Raw genomic sequence first — 17,429 nt, forward strand, 5'->3', positions numbered from 1 at the left:
TCTGGAAAGTCTCTTGTTCTTCCCTTTCGCAAGCTGTGATGAGTAACTTTGTTTGACTTGAGCGTCAAGCTTTGCAGAAAAGTACGAGGATAATGAAGTTAGCAAGCTGTTGTTTTTTTTGGAAACCTAGCCTTTTTTTTTTTTTTTATTTTTTCTTCTTTTCTCCAGGCCACCAGTTGTGGTGGATGGAGAACACAGACGATACGGCGAGTTTGTGCTGGGCGGGTGCCAATTCTAATGTCTAACCCGATACTTGTGTATCTGCTCTTTGCAGTCCATACTGAAGAAGACTGTGACGGTGACAGAAACTCCTTCAGCAGTTTTCCATTACAGTGCTGCGCAGGATTCCTGCAGTAGCAAACACGTTGATGCCATCGTCGAAGCAGCAAAGAAAGACCTTTCCACCTTGATGAAACTTGACGTAAGTTATTGCAGGAAGAAATGGCTTTGGTTTTGCTTTTCGTCTCATTCTGCCGGGCACTAAAAAGTAAATTGCCTCCCTAGCACAGTGTAGACTAGCTGAATGTTTTATTCTCTAGGCACTTGAAGTTAATAGCGGGACTGAAATAAATCTGAATTATTCTGCCCTTTGAAAAGACCATACTGAAATGCACTGCTTGAATCTTTTTCTCGCTGTGTACACGTCTTTCCATGGGAGAATTAAACGTGAAATTTCTGCCGCCTTGTAATTTCGTGCTCTCGCATACTATGTGAAGAAGTTACGTAAAGTTGTTCAGGCGATTGCTGAATCTGTTCCCCCTGTTGGCGTAGCATCCGAGCGCCTCGTTGGTTTTTGGGATGGACTCTCTGTGTTTGGCCCTTGGCCCTGAGCGCGTCTCACAGCTGAGTGACCGCGTGTGCCCGTTCCGAGGTGACTGCCGGGTGCCCTCGCAGTCCTTGCTGAGCGCGGCTCCTGCTTCGCACCTTCACGTCGTGAGAAGGAATGAAAATGTTTGTTTTCATCGTTCCTATGAATTCCAGCTGCATTTCCTTACAGAGGTGTGGCTGTTCGTGCAGCTATCGGACAATCTGGGAAAATCGTACACCTGTCTGTATCGCTCACAGATATCCTGGTTTTATTACAGCGTGTGTTTCACGAACTTGAGCCTGTCACCGCTGCCAGAGGGCTGGGCACGGCTGCTGCCTCCTCCGCCTCGGCTGTAAGAGCTCTCGCCAAACGGCGCTTGCTAGAAATGAAAGGATTTTACTCTTGGATTTTAACATTCCCTGCTGACTTCCGCATTATTCCCCTTGCACCTTCAAAACCTTGGTCGTGATCTTTCAGCTGCCAGCGGAGAGGCTGCACATCCCGCCCTGTGTTGTCGCTGCATTGACTAAGGGTGCGGAACTGTCTGTGAGTCCGCAGGGGACGTAGCTTGTTACGTTAGTTTTCAGGTTTTTCAGGCGTTTATATCCTCCTGAAAAGGCTACGGACTATTTTAGAAGCGGTTCTCGTTACAGATGGGGTAATGTAGGACTAGGTGCTTTCATCTGTTCTGTTCCGCCTCCTGTTCTCCGTAGGACTGGCCTCAGGCTCCGCTTGTGACACAAGTTTGTATCCAATATACAACCGATGTCTTCCTTCTCAGACGTATCGGCTCACGAGCCAAAATTCCAAGATCACTACCCACTACAGCACCTTTTTATTTTTTTTTTATTTTTTGTAACATAGACTAAGTTTCTCAATAATTAATAAGTAAACAGATTAGAGTTGAAGATGAATTGGAACAGTATCCTTAAAATGCATCACCTTTTCATGTGTATGTACACACACAGTATTTTTAACATGAAGATCTAAATAGTAATTAAAGAAGGCAGGCTTTTCAAACTTTGTTGTTACAACAGCTCTGTTTTTCACAAGCAAATAAGAATCTGTTGGACCACAGCCAAATGCTAGAAATCTCATTGAAAGGTCAACGTTAATTTTTATTTTTTTCTGTGCGGTATAGCAAAAGTCGATTCTTCTACAGGCAACGGAAGAAAAGTCGTATTGTGTTTAGAATATTTGTGTTCAGTACTGCTTACATAAAGGAAGAAAATGAATTCTGTAAGCTCTTCTCTTAATTTTTTTTTTTTTTTTTTTTTAATCTCAGATCTTTTATTCCTTAGCTGGCTGGAGGCATTTTAAGATGTCATTTTTCAGAGCAGCCAATCAGTGTGAAGAAAATCAAGACGTTTTGACAGCAGATGGTGGTGGTTTGTTTTTTGGTTGTTTCGTTGTGGTTTTTTCCATGAGACTGAAAGAGAGAGAGAGAGAGGAGGGGATGATTTACGGTAGGAGAGAGGCAGTATTGTTTCAAATAACCCTTAGGTATCTGACTTCATAATTAAGATTTCCTTTTTTTCCTTTTGTTGTAAATAACTTGAATTCCGTGGGTCACCGTCATGCATGGTTTTCACTCTCATACAACTTTGACATGTTCTCAGCTTTATCTGCCGTTACGAGAGTTAAAGAACGCTGCAGAGCGTACGTTCTTGGGAGTTACGAGGGGATTGGGTCCCTGCCTTGGACAAAAAAATAATTTGTCTGTCCCAGTTCATTACTGCTTTGGTTTATTGTTTATAAGTGGTTTGTGCTTTTGCTTCTGCATCGTAACCCCCTGCTACCTTATTATCTGTTATAGTAACCCAAAGAAACTCGCTGTGAAATGGGTTTTGTTGCGCCAGCGACTTCTTTTCCTGAGAGCTAGTGGCTGGAGGGGATCAGTGTGGAGTTATTTAGCTCAAACCGTGTAACCGTGCCACGCTGAGTTTGGGGGGGGTGGTCTTGCCCATTCAAGAGAGAAGATACAAGACAGGATGGATCTTGCCTGGGATCTTGTTCCTCAACTCCTTTGTTGCTTAATCAGGGTCGGAACCGCCCAGAAAAGTAGGATTTCAAGGGCTGCTTGGAGGTCGTTCAGTCTCTTCTCATGCCCAAGGCAGAATCAAATATTGCTAAGTCATTTCTGGCAGGTTTTTGTCTAAGCTGGTCTTAAAGATCTCCGATGCTGAGGGCTTCGCAGCTTTGTGCGCAATCTATTCCGAGGCTTCAGAAGCCTTAGACGTGAAGAAAATCTTTGCAATAATTTCTGTTAGAGCTAATGCCGCCAAAAAACCCACATTGATAAGTCAAGCTCGTTAGGGAGATTGTATTCTCTTGCTGTGAGATACTTTTCATAGTTAAAACTTTAAGTATAGGTAATACTATACAACCATAAATGTATAAATATAGGAAAAAAACCATTATAGAAATTAGTTGAGTTGATATTGCTGAACTGAAATATTTTGACAGGTGCTTGTCAGGTTCTTTGCATTGGCTACGTTCCCATGAAACAGATTGGTTTCAATAAAACTATTTTTTGATGAAAATCTGTTCTTTTTATCAGCTGTAGGTGTAAAGAATAATTCTGATGATTTTGCTTGCTCCTTTCCCACCCCCCCCAACTGAAAACGAACCGAAAATGTTATGCCAGGTTTTTCTGGCATAACAATTACGACGATAAAATGTTTACATCTCTGTGATGTTGTTTTCCTGCTGTGATAAGGTTAATGATTCTGGGCCGATTCTGCTGTGCTGCTTGCGCTGAATTGTACCGTGCTGTGCCTGCAGCTCTCGCTTTTAGCGGTTCTGCCCCCGTGGCCAAATGCTGGACACTGGAGCGTCCGCCTTTGCCCCGCAGAGGTGCTGCTCGGGGCCAGGGCTGCACTGTCCTCTTTAGCGTAAAGCAAGAATCACATAATTGAGCCTCCGTTTTTTTCCTTACCCATTTGGGTGATGATAATAAGACGTTGAGCTCTTGAAGATTTGCTGGTTTGAGTGAAAGTTTTGCCGAAGCAAAGGTGGCCTGAAGCGTGAGGGCTTGATAGGGACTGTCCGTGGGACACCAGATTGCGTGGGCAGATCTTTGAGAGGCAAGAAAATTCTCTCCGTGCCTGGTGGTGTTATGTATCTATCCCGAGATTGTGGTGGTGACCACCTTTGGAGCTGGGAAGGAGTTGACTGACGCACGTGTAACCAGATCAGCTCCTTGCAGGGTTTGGGGTTGAGCCCAAGCCCAGGACAGGCTCTTGGACAGCCCCTGCATCCTGCGTGCTCTTCCATCGGGAGGAAAATTCCCACTCTCCTGTGCAGTCCACGTGTGCACGCACACAAAAACTCATTACTTTGGGGAAGCTTTTGGTCTACAACGTGTATGAAAATCTGCTGCGCCTGTGGAGCTGAGCTGTGTGACCAGGGAAGGGCTGAGATAACACAAATGGTAGATCGTCTTGTCCAGTTCCCCCATGGTGTAGGCAGTCTCTTCTGGCTTCACTGTCCTTTGAAAACAACTTCGCATTTCATGATTTTACTGACAGCTTATATAGGTCTCCCTTCATTACAGACCCTTAAAAGAGTCTGGGGGCAAAACTGACAAATATAAAATCCTTTAAGAATCGAAGTCTGAGCAATTGAAATGTATTAGACCTTTTTTCTTCTGGAAGAAACATTTGTTGGGTAAAGAAATATTAAAATCATGCACCATATTTTAAAGAGATTCAAGTATTTTCGATGTCATCTTCAGTAATTATTATTACTTTATTTGCTTTATTTCAATGCTTCCTCACATTCTTGGATCTTTACATGTGCACAGACAAGTAAATTGTGTCCCCCCCCGGCCCCTTTCTTCTCCAGGACCCTTTGTTGCTGAATGGCAAAGTGACGCTGCATCAGGTTACTGCTGGGACCGTGCTGTCGCGGCAAGGAGATCAGGTGGGTGAGCGTCGTCTGGGAGCAGAGAGAACGTAAGTCTGGCTTAGCCTTTCCTCCAACCATAAGGTTTTATGCACATTGATGATGATAAATAACAAATCCCCCCCGACCCTTCCCGAGCCTTCTCTTCTCGAGGTGAAGCAATCCCGGCTCTCGGCCCTTCTGCGCAGATGGAGCCACATCGGAGCCAGTGCCGAAGGCTGGTGCCCGTCTCCTTTCGGCTTTCATGTACCTTCATGTGAAGGTGTGGGGTAACGGACCTCCATCCTCCCTGAGGGGGTACGGGGACCGCACAGCCCGTTCTCGTGCCCTGCACTGCAGCCTTTCCCTGATGGCACTCAGTTGCAGTATTTCTTTTTTTTACCCCCGTACAACAGAAATCCAGTGCTGTTTGTTTATAGCAAAGTGTCTTTTGGATATAACGAGATTCATTTCTGGTATTACAGTGTAAATAAGACAAGCTTATGCAAAGCAATTGAGGGGTGGCTTCAATTACGGCGCTGAAGTGAAGCTGCTGACCTGCGATGTCCCTCGTCCTGCTGCTGCAATTACCCCATTATCTCCATTTGCAATTCTGCTGTTATTTCTTGAGATCGTACAGATGCAGCCTTCATTTTTCATAACCATACGAAGAGAAACACGTTTTTCAATATTGTGGCTGCTTAGTTTTAAATATTCATAACCTGCTTTTAATAATTCACCATTGTGTCTCATTTTATCACCTAATTGTTCAAAAACTATAGGGAGCTTTCTGGAAAACAAATCGGTCATGGTAGTACTGTCACTGCGATAATTGCTTTTAAAACCTTTGGGGATTTTATTGAGCTCTCTTTCCATTTTCTGCAGGATGTTAATGTTTGCTTTGTGGTCTCGGGCATGCTTCACGTGTACCAACGGAAGATAGACTCGGAGGAGGACACCTGTCTCTTCATTACCCATCCCGGAGAGCTCGTGGGCCAGCTCGCCGTCCTGACTGGGGAACCGCTGATTTTCACCATCAAGGCCAACCGAGACTGCAGCTTCCTGTCTATTTCCAAGTCCCATTTCTATGAGTGAGTTCCGCCATGAAGCAGATAGGGATTTTTTTTTTTTATTTTTATTTTTATTTTTTTTAATTTTTTATGGCCCTTTTGAACGAATGGGAGTGGTGGATGTATGTGTGGCATAGCACTGCTACGATACGTCCTGTAACAAACCAGACAGCTTACGCGAGGGTTTTAAGCGCCCAGATGAGCTCTGACCCATCTGTCAGATGGTTTTATCTCCAGCAAGAGGTAATGCAGGGAGCGTGGTCATTTTAAATGGTGGTATCTTTGTTCCAGGTTCATAGAGCACTTAACCCAATCAGGTGTGATTTATGACCCAAGGCTCATACACTTCACAATCCAAACTAAGAAAGTCTGGCCAGAGCCTGTGCTTTGCTGGGTTAAGTGCTTCTTTGCCAGGCCCTTTCGCTTAGATCCATTATTCCTTTCGGCTGGACGACCACCCCAGTTCTGTCTCCAAACACAGCCCGGGCTGTTGGATGTGCTATGAATGATTGGTCTTGGTGTAACTGTAGGTTTTCAATGCTCACTAATAGAATAGGTCAAAGAATAAAGCCTGCAAGACACTATTTTTTTGCAAGGCAGGTTCCTTTCTGGACTTTGGAAGTAGTGCGTGACTTGTGACTTAATGCTTAAACAGGGATATAGGTATTTCTTAATTAAAAAACACACACTCAAATCTGATATGATGACTGTGGATAGCCTCGTTGTCCAATATTAATGCTTAATGCCCTTGATTTAGTCCATGATCCTGTTGTTAAGACTTACTATTAGTTCATGCGCTAAAAATAATCTGCGTCAAATACCTCTATTTCCTTTTCTAATCTCCTTTTTCAAGGGGGTTCTGCTTGAATCCGCCATCAGTCCTGGGTTAAGCGTGGGCCGTTTTGAGGTTGTGTTTTCTAGGCCGCTATTACGTTGTGTATTTCTGTGTGCTTCTTACTTTCGACATAATTCTGCTTGTTTGTATTCCTGATCAACTCTACCACAGAATCTTATTCTGTGGGGCATTGGGGCTTTTTTTTGGTGTTTTGTTTTGGTTTTTTTTTGTTTTTTTCACCTCAGGCAGAAGGCTGTACGCTGTAAAACTGAACACGCTGTTCTCGGCAGAGGGCTCGGGTGATTAGCTGGGTCTTTCCAAGTCTCTGCGGTGGATGTCAACGCTTTGACCTAGTTACTGATAGATGCTCCCCACTTGTGCCGTTCCATGCGGTATCAGATCTGTTTCTTCTAAGCTCCTGCTTTTTCCTTCTTTCTTCTTCTCCTGTTGTTTTCCTACTTGTTTCTGGCTTTAAGTTTCATTATTTTGTCTCAGCCAACCAGGCAGATTCCACCTTTTCCTCCTCTTTTTCTTTTTTTTTTTTTTTTTTTTTGCTTGTTTTGATACTCAGTCCTGGATTAACTCTCATTTGCTTGAGCCCATTTTCCTAAGTTTTCTCTTCTCTCTCAAGAATCGAGTTATCTTTTGTTTATTCCAACGTAACCTTTTTGCTTCCGTTAATCCCTTACCAGCCAGTGATCTCGAACCCATCCGTGTATCACCTCCTCTTAATTTTTGGGACCCTTCCGGATTTTTGTTGTTCTCCTTTAAAAAGTCTGTTGCCGGTTCTCTGCGTTTTATGAGCTCTGTGATCTTTCAGCGTTTCATCTTCACAATTTCTCCTGAAACCCGAGCTTTACATCACTTCTAACTCCTGTTCCCATGTTTAAAGAGTGCCATTGTAGAAAGTCTTTGAAAAGCATGAGGTTTCTTCAAGTTTGTTCATTTTTGCTTTGAACTCTATGAAAGAACTCTATGAATGAACTCAAAGAAAAACTTATTGATAAAATTGGAAGTTTTATCTTCTACTTTTTGTGCCAAATTCTGTGCTCATAGCCCTACAGTGCCAGGCTTTCTCCTTCACTTGGAATCTCCTAGGAATGATTTTTCTTTTTTTAATTTTTTTTTTGTTTTGTCTTGTCTCTATCTTACTGACCAGAAGAAATTTGACAAGAACCTCCATTATTCTCCAAAATTCCTTTCTTCCTTTCTTGTCAAACCCATTACTCTTTTTCTTTGAGCTGCCCTGAAACATTGTACGTATTTTTTCTCAATAATTAATGAGAAGGCGAAGCAGAAAGAACGTGGTCAATAGTTGCTATTAGCCAAAGAGCACAGTAATGGAAGTAGCCCAGGGTTTAGAATTGCACGTTGGATGTTGGACAACAGATTCAGTCCTTTTCACTGAAATTTTGGGGCAGGAGCCTTTTACGTGGTATTACCAGGACTAAATAACTACCTGTAAATGTAGAGTTTAAGTATAGGGGTGATACAAGCTAATTATATAGTATATACCTTAACCGCGTTGCTATTCTGCTGCGCTGCTGCACGGGGCGTGCAGTGCCTACGCAGCAACCGTTGGTGTCTCCTGCCGAACAGGGGAATCAAGTTGTCACCAGAGGCTGGAGGGGACGTGCTCAGGTTCTGCAGTCCTGGGGACTCTCACGTTTTCTGCTTCAGTAAATGCCACAGTTTGGAATCTTAATCGTGTGCGCTTGCCAAAGAAGCGGGAATGCTTTGATTTTTTTTTTTAATTTTTTTTTTATTTTCTATTGCCAGCCAAGCTGAGTATTGAAGTGCATCCACAAGAATATCTGATAAGTCTCTGGCTTTCGCAGACACTAGGTTAGCCTTTTCATCACTGTATTTGCTGAGCTTTCTAATAAAGAATCCTCAGCATCCCTTCAGAAACAGGTTTCTGTAGTACAGAGCTTTGGGTTTTTAATTTTCCCAGTGCCAGGCAGGTGCCGAGCAGGAGAGCAAAGATGAAAATGCCCAAGGGAGAGGAAGGAAACCTGGCTGATAATGGGGGAAAAAAACCTGCTTTTTCTCTTCTTGTGCCTAAGGGCGGGCTTTTCCCGTCTATGCCAATGCTCTTGTGGAAGCTCTGTAGCACTGAGTGAAAGAATAGAGAGCTCCAGATGGAAGTAAAAGCCGCCTGTTAGTAGTTTACATTTTGAATGCATTAAGTATTAAGACAGTTATCTTGAGGGAGGAAAAGGAGTAAATGGCTTTTATTGATCACAGCAGACAGCCTGTGTGGGAGGAAACTTTGAGGGCTAAATAAGCAAGTAGGGTAACAACAATGCGCTAAACCATCCAGGAGCTGTCAGGGGTTATTTAACTTTTACATCAGCTGAGCAGGGGGACAGGGCTGGGTGTTGCGCGTGTGGGGAGGGATTAGCATTGCCTGTTTATTAGTGCTTATCCTGGGGTGCCTCTTCCTGCTCCTTTATCCTTTGCTCGAAGTTACGTTAGCGTGGTGAAGTTTCCATAATGTCACACGTTGTTTCTGCATGCAATCACGGAATCACGGAATCTTCAGAGTTGGAAGGGACCTCTAGAGATCATCCAGTCCCACTCCCCTGCTAAAGCAGGATTGCCTAGAGCACATCCCTCAGGGCTGCATCCAGGCGGGTCTTGAAAATCTCCAGAGAAGGGGACTCCACACCCTCCCTGGGCAGCCTGTTCCAGTGCTCTGTCACCCTCACTGTAAAGAAGTTTTTCCCTGTATTTGAATGGAACTTCCTATGTTCTAACTTGTGTCCGTTGCCCCTCGTCCTGTCACTGGGAACCAATGAAAAGAGTCTGGCACCATCCTCCTTCAACCCACCCTTTAGGTACTTATATGCCATAATAAGGTCTCCCCTCAGCCTTCTCTTCTCCAGGCTAAAGAGTCCCAGCTCTCTCAGCCTTTCCTCGTAAGGGAGAAGCTCCAGTCCCTCAATCATCTTAGTTGCCCTTCGCTGGACCCGCTCCAGTGGTTCCCTGTCCCTCTTGAACTGGGGAGCCCAAAACTGGATGCAGTATTCCAGGTGTGGCCTCACCAGTGCAGAGTAGAGGGGAAGAATGACCTCCCTCGACCTACTGGCCACACTCTTCCCGATGCAGCCCAGGATGCCATTAGCCTTCTTGGCGACAAGGGCACACTGCTGGCTCATGGATAATTTGCTGTCTACCAGGACCCCCAGGTCCTTCTCCTCAGAGCTGCTTCCCAGCATGTCCGCTCCTAACCTGTATAGGTTTGGCATTCTTCCTTCCCAGGTGCAGGACCCTACACTTGCTTTTGTTGAACCTCATTAGCTTCTTCTCTGCCCAGCTCTCCAGCCTGTCCAGGTCACGCTGGATGGCAGCACGGCCCTCTGGAGTGTCGGCCACCCCTCCCAGCTTGGTATCAATAGTAGCTTAGCGATAGCGAGGTCGTCTGTGGGTGTCGTGGGTAGGAGACGGGGGGCACGGAAGCCTCAGGGCAAGAGGAGAGGGGCAGGAGAGGAAAGCAGTCCTGCTTTTCCCTAACCCTGTTTTGATGGTTGGATTTTAAACCGTGCTAAATGTGAGAGCTGGTGTTCAGTTTAACTTACCCGCTAGCACGTAGGAGCGCAGCGGGACGATGCGATCAGCTCCCTGTGGGGTAGCGATATATCCCTACCAAGCTCTTCCATTTCAAATTCAGGGCTTCTGGCTGAAGAAATTATGAGCTTCATTGAAAAGTGGTAATTTGAGGCACTGGGTAAGGAGAGGAGATAAACACGAGAGCTCCCTGCCAGTGCCCTGTGCGCTGCGCTTGGCCCGCCGTCACCGTCGCCTCTGGGGCTCTTGCTGCGGCAGTGGGACTAAACGTGAGCAGTCTCGTGTTTTAGAGACTTTTGGGCAGTTTCTGTGCTTCATTCAGGTGAGTTTGCTTTTGTTATCACGTCTTAGGATTGTGGAGTTCTACTTGGGCTTTCTCGGATTTCTGCCGGGATACAGCGCTCCCCGAGGAACCGCGTTTCAGGCAGGGAACCCAGACTGACAACGCTCCTTCCGTGCCTTTCTCTCCTCCCTGTTTTTCAGGGTGCGAGGTCAGATATGAAGCTCACGTGATTTGTGCTTAGCGAGAGTTCCCGCATACAGGGGGGTCTCCTAAATAGATAATCTTACATAGTCTGGTACCTTCATTGTACAAGGAACGTTGATGCGGAAAAGGTTCCGAGTATTTATCGTTTTCTCTTCTTTGTTTCTGCCCATGCGTGGCGTTAACGTAGCTCCCCCATCTCCGACTGCATCCACTTCACGTACCGGCTCTGCGTACACTTACCTACTTCTTCCTGAATTGTGCTGCCTCTTGTGAAATAACTGTTTTTTAGTAGCCTGCCATCGATTGCTCTTGATGCTGCGCAGGAACAGAAAAGGGAAGATGTCCTAACAGGTACACTGCTTAGAGACGTGCGTGATCCGTTCACTCCCGTCGAGTAGTGCTTCAGTAAGAATGGGAGGGCTTACTCACGCCGTAACAGGATGCAGTGACCTTTAGGCTAAAAAAAATGAGACATAAGACATTAACGAGCTGTTATCAGATGTTCCCAGTCAGTGTCGAGTTTGCAGTTATCACCGAAAGAACATTCTTAAAGTTTTTCAGTTTGGGAAAAGTACTGAATTACACGGTCTCTTTACTACTAAAGACTTAAAACATCACTCAAAAGATTTGGTGTGAAGATCAGAAGCTTTATTAGGAGATGTTTCCGTTCTTTCTGGTCTTTACAACAGGGAGAGGGGAACGTTTGAAATAGAGGGCTTATTTTGAAGAGCGTCAGACTTCATGTATAATACCCGAAATAAAATCGAGGTGAAACCGTGAGCACGTGTGCGAGACTGAGAGTGCAGATTGGCAGGGAGGGCCAATCTTCTGGACAGTGCAGACATCTTCCTGAGTTTTAAGAGAGCCGAGTTTAGGGGAGGTTTGGAGGGTGGCTGATAAAGCAGAGCTGGCCTGGCTCCCGTCCATCCCGCTGCTCGCTTAAAGAAGGAGAGTGGGCCAGACCGCAGGACGGACTAGCAGCCTGCTAGCCCAGTCCTACTGCCACCAGGACAGTGTCACCTTTAAGTGACCTTTAATTTGGGCTGGGCTGGCAGGCTGCTTTGTCGTATTTTGTCAAATTCTCACTGACGTAGTGAGGTACGTGCTAACTTCTGAATTAGCGCCTCTGTAACTGCCCCGCTGCATTGGGATGCTGTGTCCGTGGGTGCCTGTTCCTGAGCTGGGGAAGTACTCAAATAATACTTTTTTTTTCTTTTTTTTTTTTCTCCCCCTCTAGGATAATGCGGGAGCAGCCAAGCGTGGTTCTCGGCGTGGCCCACACCGTGGTGAAGAGAATGTCCCCGTTCGTTAGGCAAATTGACTTTGCCCTGGATTGGATGGAGGTTGAGGCTGGACGAGCTGTTTACAGGTGAGATGTGGACAAAATTGCCTGCCGAATATTTAAGTTTTCAGAGTTAAGAAGCCGCGCTCCCTTGGGGATATATGGAACAAGAAACTCATTGGACTAAACTTATCAACCGGTCCATCAGGTTTTTGCCTATTTTGGGATTATTTTCTCTCTGCATTACCCTTCGACATTGCTTTGGTCTCCTGTCAGCAGGTGTTATTAAAATTCTTTCATACTATTCCTCATCCTTTACATTGTCTTGGAAAGCTTTTAAAGGGACGTGTAATTGATGAAGACGCAGACAGTTGTATGTTCTGGTGGTAGTTCCTGCATTGTTAAGGGCATGAATTGGCTTCAAGCAATCTTGAAGAGTTTTTCAGCCTTTCTAAAATAAACAACAAAACTCAAAGGTAATTCAGTTAGGCTTATTCAATAGTAAATTGAAAATAGGCACTGCCCTCTAAGGGGCAAAAGTTATCCTTGGGAAAACTTAGTTTTAAGGATTTTTGTACAAGGATGCATTTGAGCCATTATATGGCTGCTACAGTGGTTGGAGAATAAAGGTCTATTTAGCACGTGTTCTATATAATTGTAATTTTAATTTTTATAACTATACCTGCAGCACTAATGCTAATGATAGTTTTGGATTGCGTTGTGCATCAAAGCAGTCATAGCTGTCACTATTTTGTTAAAATCTTTCAGAATTCCTTGCATTGGTTTTAACTCCGCTGCCAGAAGTGTGGCGTTTCATCCCTGCGCTAGGTTACGCTGGAGACCTGCCTGCCAACCAATATAACAAAACCTTCCTGGTCGAGTAAGGCGTGTGCTCCGAAAGGAATCCGGATCCCGATCCGCTCGGGAGATTTTCTCTTTGACGTGCAGAATTGCTCTGTGCGTCCACAGTGACCTCGTGCCGGCAACGAGCCGCTGTAACCGGTCACGACCCTGGTGTCTCCCCTGGAGACCACTCGCATCCTGGTCGTCCGCTTCCAGGGCGAACATTCACTCGTGCAAAGCCTGTACGTTTAAACGTATTTCCAAATCCCCTTTTAACAGATGCCCGTTGAGTTTCTTGTTCGCCTGTTGGGTTTAACTGTTGGTTAAACGTTTTCCTCTAAGCCGGGCAGGGGAAGACGATCAACTTATTCGAAGGCTCTGGATGCGTTTGCTGAGCGAAGATGCTTCTCTGATCCTCGTTATTGATTATCCTTCCTGCAGGCAGGGCGACAAGTCGGACTGCACATACATCGTGTTGAATGGGCGACTGCGCTCGGTCATACGGATGGAAGATGGAAAAAAGCACCTGACGGGTGAATATGGGCGAGGAGACCTAATTGGAGTGGTAAGAGCCAGTTCTCAAAAACTTAATTGTTTGGCGGAGAAATTGGTGTTGACTCCAGACCAACAAACAAAATCTTGCTCTGATCAATTGCTAGTCTTAGTTAAGGACTTTCACAGGTTGCAAAGATGGAAAGTCTTTTCTACCTGGAAACTTGTGTAATAATACATGAGTGGGATTGTTAGACTTGGGTTAAAAAGAAAGGTAAACAGACAAACAAAAAAAGGCACAACCAACCCAAAAAGCGCTGCACGACGCTCTGGTGTGGTACGGGTTACTCTCTTTCACACCGAGAGGAGCGCAGCCTGTCAGAATAGTTCGGGAAGAATTGCAGAAATGTGCATGAAACAGCGATTTGAACAAATTTAGTGTCATAGAAAGACGGAGTTTGGCTGGGGCCCCTGGAAGCCCCAACACCCTCCGAGTGCGCAGAGCGAACTCCAGAGCTGCCACCAGGTTGGTCAGGGAACGTGCAATTATTAAAAGGTATTAAAGCAACTTTTGGTTTCAAAATTGTAGTTACTTATCCATGTTTAATTTCTCTCCCATGTCCGTTTTTTGTTTCTCAGACCTAGTTGAGCAACTGAAATGGGAGTCCTGTGTTGTAAAATACGCGTGGCTTTTTTGAGTCTTATATTTAAAATTAGAAGGTTTCTGAATTTCGGAGATTGTTGTTCAGGCCCTCCTCTGCTTTCTGAGCTGAAAACACAACACTTAATGCGTATCTGTTTAGAGCCAGAATTAGTGTACCCCTGAATAAAGAAAGCAGGAGTTGCTCTTAGTAGTATGGGGAGAGATTCTTGTTTATAGAGGTCAGGAGGAAGAAGAAGGAGAACAAGGCTGGTTTCCTCTGGAGAGCTGATTCCAGATTGCGCTGCTTGCAAGAGGTGGTAATTTTGGAAGTGGCATGGTCCAGCAGTTGATTGTTGTTAAGAGGTTCTCCTCTCTCCCTTGACCCCGCTCTGTCTCTGCAGCAGGAGCCACAGGGGCGTGCGAGAGCCGGGTGTCTCTGGCGGCAGGGGGTGACACGCCGTGATTGCCAGGTGTTGGTGGCAGAGCTCTTGTGCGTGGTGTGGGACCGGGAACCGACCTAGCGTCTGAGCTGGTTTTCTTGAGAGAAGTAAAAAGCTTTCTTGTAAGGAGGGTGAAGTCTCTGGACCTTTGCAATGCGCGTTCATGGCTCGCTTTCACTTGTCCAGTAACTTTTAAAATAAATTGTCTGTCATTCAGAAGTGTCTGTATGGCCTGTAAGAGGCAGTTCTGGTGCTGGTCCCAGCGGAAGACTGCTCCGTATTCCCTGAGTTCTGTGTGGACAGTGTTTAAGGAGATCTTGCCGAGGTCGGGGCTGCTTCTGGCTGAGCAGCTTTGCTGGCTCGGGACCGTACTTGGAGAGCGGGTCTGTTCTGCTGCAAGGCACGCTCTCACCTTTTCCTGCTGTGTTTTTCTTTTTTGGGCTACCTCTTCGGGCCGCCTCGTGTGAATGACATGGTTTGACAGGGAAAAAGCTGAGATCTTATGTGACTAATCATGCTGGTATGAGGCCTCTTAGTGTGTGAATAAGGGTTTGTCATCTTTGACACGCACAAGCGTTTCCCTGCTCGTTTCCCTGCTCTCTCGCCAGCGGTGATCTGCAATTCCACTGTCAAGCTCCCGGAGTTTTGCAGAGCTCCCAGGTTAAAACAACGGAGCTGCTGTTCTGAAAGCAGTTCTGAGTGACAGGGGGGTGCGCGGTCTAAACTCTACCTCCTGTTCGAGCGCCAGCGCTGGTTTGGGCGGAACGTTCCGTGATGGCTCCACCGTTTACCTGGTGAGGAGGGAGGTGGGTTGGGTGGATGGGCTGGGACGTGTTTGCCGTGCCCTGTTTGCCGGCGTGTCCCTAGGCACGGACGCAGAGGTACCCATATAGTTTATGTCTAAGTCGTAAGCCACTTTTCTGGACCCATGTTATGACATGAATCATTTTGAAGACTTTTGTGACTCGGTGGACGTCACCTCCTCCTTCCTACCCGCGGCTCCCAGCCCCACTGACTCACGCTGCCATTTGTTGAACGAATCGCGGTGCTCTGGCTGGCGTTCGAAAACATGGGGGAGGACTTGTAAAGATTGCCAAGATTAATGTAGCCGTTCTTTGCGGAGGGCATTAGGAAAATGACATTTTTCCTTTTAAAAAGATTTGTTTATCCCCTTCTGCAGGATCTGTTATAAACCTTTAAAAGCCTGCTCTAAGCTTGGGTGGGTTTTTTTGCCTGAAAGTGGAGTTAATTGGAGGGTTCGAGGTGCTCGCAGGGAATGAAATTAGCAGTGGGTATTGGTAATTGGTATTTTGGTCAACTGGTGGCGTGTTCCTCCCTGAAACCCCTCCAAGACCCCCCCCACATAATTTGGAACTGTGGGCAGTAATGAAATAGAAGCATCTTGTAGTCGATGTATTTTTGTTTATTGCCTTTCTTTCAGAACTTTAAAAATGCTGTGTGCCATATGCATATGAGTATCTGCCATTTCTGCTTTCAGAAGAAAAGCACTGAAAAATGAAAGATTTCAGACAAGATGTTAATTTTCAAGCATGTGCGTGCGCTCCCAAGGCTGAACGCGTGGCTCGAACCGTTTTGTTCCTTATACTGACTCAATGGCATCTGTTTCTGAGGTCTGTCAGTTCAGGGGGAGGAGAAGAACAGATTAGAAACTGAAGATTGCCTTCCCCGCGCGGTTCCTTGGAGAGCTGAGGAGGGTGGTTACCTCGGGGAAAGTGGTCCCTGCTCCCTGTGAGCCTTTTTGGAGGGACGCTGCCGGCTGCGTGCTGCTGCTCACCCCGTCGATGGGCAGCTCCAGTTGCTGTGTTGGGGCAAATCCAGCCAAAACTTGATTGAAGGCCTTGCAGGTAGTTCTTAAAGGACAATGATGAATCTCTTAGATAATTCCCTCGCATTTGAAATACAGTTGCCCACTTGAAATACAGTTGACAGACGTCCCGTTGTCTAGAGACTATGATTTGACCCATCTTGGGGGGGAATTTTTTTAATTTGTTGGTGCCGTTGCTGCAGAAGCATTTGTGGAAAAATGTTGAAATGTTAATTTTATTACGCGAGCTAAAGGGTAACTCTTCTAGAGTCACTTATACTGTGCCCGGGTGACCCCAGAGCAAATCAGAAAAGCCCACTCTGTGTTGGTAGAGTGCAAGGGCTTCTCCTCACCTAGTTACTTGTTTAAAATACTTGCGTTAGTATCTCATTATTTCCTTGATGGATTTGCTTTAGTTGTCATCTTAACTGCTGCAAATTGTAGTTTTTACTCTTGGTATCTTAATCTCATTAGCACATTGTTGTCTGAGAGAGAGGATTCCTTTTAATTCATTTATTTGTTATGCCTATCGATACCAGGCAAACTGGCCTGGGCTCTGACACTCAGTGTTGTCCCTCGCGCTGCCGAGAGACTGGGACGGTTATTCAGTGTGTGTGTGTATATATATGTGTGTGTGTGTGTATATATATATATATTTTTTTTTTTTTTTACAACCTGCAAAATGTGTTGTCGCAGACGGGTTACGGGAGCACAACTCCAAGCGTCTGCTGAGCTGGGTGTTCGTTGCTTTTTGCGTTGTTGGAAGGACACTGATGGGTGAGGGGAAGGGGGGAAAAAAAACCCAACAGAGCTATCTTACAGAATAATCTCCTGCCGAATAAAAGTTATTTGTATACTGTCAGCTCCCTACAAATACCTGGACGTGATAGAACCTTCTATGCAATTAGCTTTTTGTGCAAGTCAACACTTTGTCTTAGTTGGGTTCCCAAAGCATGGCTGCAGTGTTGGTAAGACGACTAAAAGCCAGGCAGTTCTTGGGGACCTCAGTGACAGCTGTTGAACTTACAATATTTTTAAAAGCTGGGCTCTTACGTAGTTTATAGCAGGACTTATTGGTCCCCCCCTGCCTCATAGAACTGCCGTCTGCAGTGCCTTACCAGCAAGCTTTCAAAAACGCCCTACCAAGTGGGAAAGGTGCAGCAATGTCTTCATTAATTCAAGATCTTTTCTGTTTCTCTTTAACAACCAGCATGCCCCTTATTAGTAGTAGGATTATGCCCAGTCATTT

At 45.6% G+C, this 17,429-nt stretch overlaps 1 protein-coding gene across 3 annotated transcripts in view; it reads left to right on the forward strand.

Annotated features, from left to right (window-relative positions):
* Positions 1 to 17,429, forward strand: part of PNPLA7 (patatin like phospholipase domain containing 7) — a 137,528-nt gene that overhangs the window by 25,135 nt on the left and 94,964 nt on the right. For all 3 annotated transcript variants that reach the window (XM_063353102.1, XM_063353103.1, XM_063353104.1), the window contains exons 14-18: positions 275 to 421; positions 4,655 to 4,732; positions 5,579 to 5,784; positions 11,893 to 12,024; positions 13,222 to 13,345. In XM_063353102.1, the coding sequence (XP_063209172.1) occupies positions 275 to 421; positions 4,655 to 4,732; positions 5,579 to 5,784; positions 11,893 to 12,024; positions 13,222 to 13,345 (687 nt within the window). The remainder of the gene's footprint in view (positions 1 to 274; positions 422 to 4,654; positions 4,733 to 5,578; positions 5,785 to 11,892; positions 12,025 to 13,221; positions 13,346 to 17,429) is intronic.

The sequence above is a fragment of the Chroicocephalus ridibundus genome, chromosome 15 (genome assembly GCF_963924245.1).
Source record: "Chroicocephalus ridibundus chromosome 15, bChrRid1.1, whole genome shotgun sequence".
In the NCBI taxonomy this organism is placed as follows: domain Eukaryota; kingdom Metazoa; phylum Chordata; class Aves; order Charadriiformes; family Laridae; genus Chroicocephalus; species Chroicocephalus ridibundus.